Source organism: Lactuca serriola, chromosome 3, assembly GCF_051521515.1.
Source record: "Lactuca serriola cultivar US96UC23 chromosome 3, Lser_US96UC23_V15, whole genome shotgun sequence".
In the NCBI taxonomy this organism is placed as follows: Eukaryota; Viridiplantae; Streptophyta; class Magnoliopsida; order Asterales; family Asteraceae; genus Lactuca; species Lactuca serriola.
In genome coordinates this window covers 10,053,088-10,058,097 of record NC_136410.1, presented here as the reverse complement: position 1 = coordinate 10,058,097, position 5,010 = coordinate 10,053,088, and the positions used below count along the sequence as shown (strand labels likewise).

Here is a 5,010-nt window from a genome sequence, read left to right as displayed (position 1 = left end):
GATTCTCTCTGTACATCTATCTGCATTCATGCTGATTTACTACAGATTGATTGTTTTTATACGTTTTCTGACTTATGTGAGTGTTTATTTCATTTCTCTTCGGAATGATGTTATTCTGGGGTCAAATATAATAAGTATTCCGTTTATTTTTAATATTCATTAGTATTATGATAAAAAAACATTATGTCAAATATTTAATAACATAAAATTAACATTATCGCCATCAAACACCAAAATCCCATATATAATGAAAGCTTTTCAACGGTGGGTGACAGATTTAAACGATAAAACATATATCTACAATCTCAATATAAATATATGAAAAATGAGCTGTATAATAAATTAAAATTGAACAATAACATTAAATGAAATAAAATATGTTACAATCAAGTTGAAACAAGATAACAGTGAAACAAACTTACATTCCAGTATAATCTAATTTAAAGAAGTTACAATTAAAGAATGAAAAATAACCAATAATTTAGAAGGTCTCTTTGTTTTATTCCGAATCCGAATCAATTATCCGATAAAGCCACCTGGAGGTTTTTTCTTCACGAATCATTGGATTGAGTAATTTCTTTTTTAGTTGTGTGTTTAACTATAATTTTTTTGAGGTATACTCCACAAAATGCTTCTTCACCTTCAGAAATAACCACCATCTTTTATATAAATAAATAAAAATAAAATTTGAGAGAGAGAGCTCCTTAGCTCTACTCAGGACACCCGCAATGCAAATAATATATGAGTTGAATAAGATGGTGGCTAAAATTAAATGAATGTTTAGATGATGACATGAAATATAGTTGAACGAAAGAGTTCAATGATTATTCAACACTTTATTAAGGTTCAATAGAGAGAATAAGATGACCATTAGGATCGAATGTGTTTAATGAATTGCGGGTGGCAAAAGTAAAGTTGAATATGTATTTAATTGGCGATGTAACGATGATTTGATAATTCATTGAACTCAATAGAGTTCGTATTCAATAGATTGTGGATGCTCTCACTTAACAACACCACCACCACAAGGGTCTTACTCTTGTTCATAAGTCACAAGGTTAGCTCACATACATACTGTATAGCTTTATAAACTGCTTTATAGATGATCCTTAGTACAATAACTTTAATAAAAAAAACTTTTGCAAATAAAAAAAAGCTTTTGCAGAATATAAATTACTTTGTACAGAAAAGAATTCACAAAGTTTGTAAAATCACTCTATATTATAAGGGTATTGTAAGATATATATATTTTTAATAATTTATGATACCTATGGAAAAAATATGCATGATATACCTTACTGTTTTGGTCATTTGTAGTGATTACTGATTACCTACCTCATTAGTCATTACAGTGTTTTGAAATTTGAATAAGCCGATTAAATACCATAATAAACTTATGAAAATAGATTTTATTCTGTAACCACATTCCACATTCCACAAGTAAGCATACTTAAGTTATTATTAATATTAATATTATTTACATTCCCCAGAGGAAGAGCTAACAATCTTTAGTGCAAAAGCACATTCCACGAAGACCACGACACCACCCACCGGAAAACCCTTCGTTTTTGCAAACGAGACCACAGTTATTGTTGCTGACGCACCGCCCTTTAAATCCATGGCTCTGCGACTCGCAGGTCCTCCCCTCTGCCATCATCATCATCACCGTCCCACTCCCACCTCTTTCTTCTTCATCTGTACATTAAGCACTTTGATTATATATATATATATATATATATATATATATATATATATATATATATATATATATATAGTACAACAGGAAAAAAGAAACAGATCGAAAGTTATGTAGGTCCAGGTAATTAAGTAAGTAAGCAAGGAGATAGAGAAACTAACATGTAACCAAGAGGAGTAGGAGGACCAGGAAGACGCCATTGATGCTGATTTTCACCATCGTTATTAATGCTCTGTAGAACTAAACTGTGTGTGTCTGTAATGTATGTGGTTTGGGTGGAGAAGATGGTTTATATATATAGGCATCAATACAATAATGGAGCTAGATCGAATCATGCATGGGAAGAAGTAGGCTTCACGTGCTGAACTTGCAAATAACTGACGTTCTTGACAAGTGTCTATAGAGTCTCTACACGTATCTTTCACTTTTATATATCCACCAAAACTTTGAAAAAAGTCCTCTCAAAAGATAAACCTTCACGAGAAAATGATATTAAAGGTGAGAGAGTGAGCATCTCCATCATCATTTCATACCTGTTTTTCATGTCTATTCATCTATTGCATTGTTAATCATATTTTACTTGTATCGCATTCTTTATGACTTTTATGATAATTCTCAATTTTATTTGATTTGACATTCCTAAAGAATGATCTTATATATAACTCATTATATGTGTTTGGAGTATTTTCATTCTACACATGAAGACTTTTTTGAAAAGTAAACCAATGACCATTGTACTATACCGTATATTTGCAAAGTGAAATATTGTACGACACCGTATATTTGCAAAGTGAAATATTCACATGCTTCATATATTACAAATTTGCTTCAAGGAAATGCCTATTTTTTCCAATAACATATATAAATATTTTGCAACGGAATGCTCATTCCTCATGCCCATTCTCGCACAGATTGATAGTACACAAGACACACCATTTGTAAACTCCAAGCCCGTATATCATATAGACATATAGTAATCAAAGATTCATATGATTTAACAGCACATTAACATTGAAAAAAAAACATTATTTAACAACTTAATTACAAACAAACATTTATAACAATGATGATTGCTAACTTATTGCTATATCGACCGAAGAATCACCACCTCTCATGAAACAGCATTTAAGCCAACACATTAATTAAGCAGCTTCTTTATATCCTTCTGCAACAACCACAACACAACCAAATTAAAGAAAACTTTTTAACATACCATTGAAGCTTTTAAATCAATGACAAAAATTAAAAATATAAGAAGACATAGTTTTCTCAATTACCTCTATGCTGAGAGGACTAGTGGTGGGTGCATAGCGACCAACAACCTCTCCTTCTCTGTTGACTAGAAACTTTGTGAAGTTCCATTTAATACTGTCACCAAGAAACCCCCCTTTGCTTGATTTCAAAAACTTGTACAAAGGATCAGCATCTTTCCCATTCACATTAACCTACATTAAGTCCTCTTAATTAAGTTGTTCTTTCTGCATTAAGTCAAAAAAGAAATAACACCAACCAACCTTGCTAAAGACAGGGTATTCTGCCTTAAATCGAGTGCAAGCAAACTCCTGGATTTCTTCATTGCTTCCAGGTTCTTGTCCTCCAAACTGGTTGCATGGAAATGCAAGGACTTCAAAACCTGTAAAATAACAAACACAGGGTCAGAATCCAAAAATCCATTCCTCCACCAAAGGCTCATAAAATCCCAATTATAAAATATGAAACCTTAAAAGTGCCAAACAAAAAAAATCCAAAACCAACCTTGATCCTTGTACTTCTGGTACAAAGTTGTCAACTCAGGATAATTCGAATTTGTAAAGCCACTGCACCAAAAAATAATGAAATCAATGAGAAATGTTGTACTCTTTCTGGTACTGATGAGTAAAAAAAAAAGTCGAATCTTTTGGCATTAGAGTGAGATTTGATTGGATTATGTAAATATAAGAAGCTAATTTAGATATATACCATTGTGAGGCAACATTAACAATCAGCGAGACTTTTCCCTTGTACTTGCTAAGCTCCACTTCTTGTCCTTTAACGTCCTGAAATTAAGGGCATAAATAGTTAAACACCAGTAATCATGTCAACATTCATGGAAATAATCTTATGTTACCTAAAACAATAAAAAAAAAAATACTCTATATATCTGTATAAACTTAAAAGTTCACTTCATAGAAGTTCTATATATCTGTATATGGAATCTTAATCTTGCAAGTTTTAGAAAAATGACATCTACTTTTGTTCATGATGCCTTATGATCATCTTGAGACTTGAATCACAAAACTACAGCTACGATCACAAATCTTTGCTTATAGCTTACAACTGAATCAAAAGACGATTGCCTTTAAAAAAAAAAAAAAAAAAAAAAAATTAACAAACAAATACACCGATAAAAACATGAACACGTAGCCTAAAAGTAGTAAAGATCGTGAATTTTAGCAAAAACTGCCAGGAAAAATGGTTTTTTGTTAATTTTTGTAAACCCCACAAAATAAATAATCAGAAAATCAAGGCGAGTTGCAAAAAAATCTCAACCCCATGATCCAAATGGATTTAGTTTCTATAATCGCATCACATCTCTGTATGATTTAACAAAAAACTGATCGTTCGAAGAAGCTCATATAACAAAACCTTACTATAAAATATAAATCACAAACAGAGCCACATGACGAATGAAACCAACTCCAAATTAAAACCCTTATATGAAAAAAATTTAGAAATCATCTAACCTTTACAGAATTTTTTTTAGAAATCATCTAACCTTTACAGTGAAGTCATAAACTGATTTCTTGGCTTGAGTGGCCATCGTATAATTGATACAGACAGAACTTGTAATCTTTCTGAACTGATTGTGCAAGAAAACGAAGAAAACTTGTGTGATTTGAGACAACAGAAAAGGCTTCAATTTATACGAAAGAAAGATGAGATTTTGGGGAATTAATAGTCAAAATCAAGAATTAAAGAATTCGAGTTTCTCGTGTGGATGCGTATGAATACAGAGCTCGCAACGTGTCTTTGTGGTGTTCTAGAGAAACGGGTCGGTATGTGGACAAGATACAATTAACGGTCAAGATGTGATCTAAGATCGATCAACGGTTAATAATGGTGTTTGATTGAGTGCAAGATGACCATGGAAGAAATATCACACTTTAGACCCTTGTAATTTAAAATAGAACAACTTACGCGAATGGTCCTTTAGGTTTTGGATTTTTCCTTAATGTAGTCCCTACGATACTTTTTTCCCTCAAATAGTACCTACGGACCATAAGTTGCACGCGTTTGGTCCCCGAGTTGGATGTCCGTCCATTCCAACGTTAAGC

The 5,010-nt window shown here is 32.1% G+C and overlaps 2 protein-coding genes across 2 annotated transcripts; both read right to left on the bottom strand.

Annotated features, from left to right (window-relative positions):
• Positions 1–1,412: 1,412 nt before the first annotated feature.
• On the bottom strand, positions 1,413–2,043 carry LOC145091445 (defensin-like protein 1). The gene is made up of 2 exons (XM_079029160.1): positions 1,858–2,043; positions 1,413–1,695 (listed from the first exon to the last, which is right to left on the bottom strand). The coding sequence occupies exons 1-2, from the start codon at positions 1,913–1,915 to the stop codon at positions 1,499–1,501; spliced, it is 255 nt and encodes an 84-aa protein (XP_078885286.1). The 5' UTR covers positions 1,916–2,043; the 3' UTR covers positions 1,413–1,498.
• A 588-nt stretch (positions 2,044–2,631) lies between these two features.
• On the bottom strand, positions 2,632–4,633 carry LOC145091444 (putative phospholipid hydroperoxide glutathione peroxidase). The gene is made up of 6 exons (XM_079029159.1): positions 4,452–4,633; positions 3,656–3,732; positions 3,452–3,513; positions 3,211–3,329; positions 2,974–3,141; positions 2,632–2,861 (listed from the first exon to the last, which is right to left on the bottom strand). Exons 1-6 carry the CDS (start codon positions 4,494–4,496, stop codon positions 2,835–2,837), a joined length of 498 nt encoding a protein of 165 aa, XP_078885285.1. The 5' UTR covers positions 4,497–4,633; the 3' UTR covers positions 2,632–2,834.
• Between the last annotated feature and the right edge of the window lie 377 nt (positions 4,634–5,010).

Bases quoted from the DNA above. Each gene is read 5' to 3' on its own strand.
- LOC145091445 (XM_079029160.1), bottom strand. From the start codon at position 1,915: ATGGTGAAAATCAGCATCAATGGCGTCTTCCTGGTCCTCCTACTCCTC. The intron at 1,696-1,857 runs GTTAGTTTCTCT...CTTAATGTACAG, and splicing joins CCTACTCCTCTTGGTTACAT to ATGAAGAAGAAAGAGGTGGG.
- LOC145091444 (XM_079029159.1), bottom strand. From the start codon at position 4,496: ATGGCCACTCAAGCCAAGAAATCAGTTTATGACTTCACTGTAAAG. The intron at 3,330-3,451 runs GTTGGTTTTGGA...GTTATTTTACAG, and splicing joins CCAGAAGTACAAGGATCAAG to GTTTTGAAGTCCTTGCATTT. The intron at 2,862-2,973 runs GTAATTGAGAAA...TGGTTGTTGCAG, and splicing joins CTAGTCCTCTCAGCATAGAG to AAGGATATAAAGAAGCTGCT.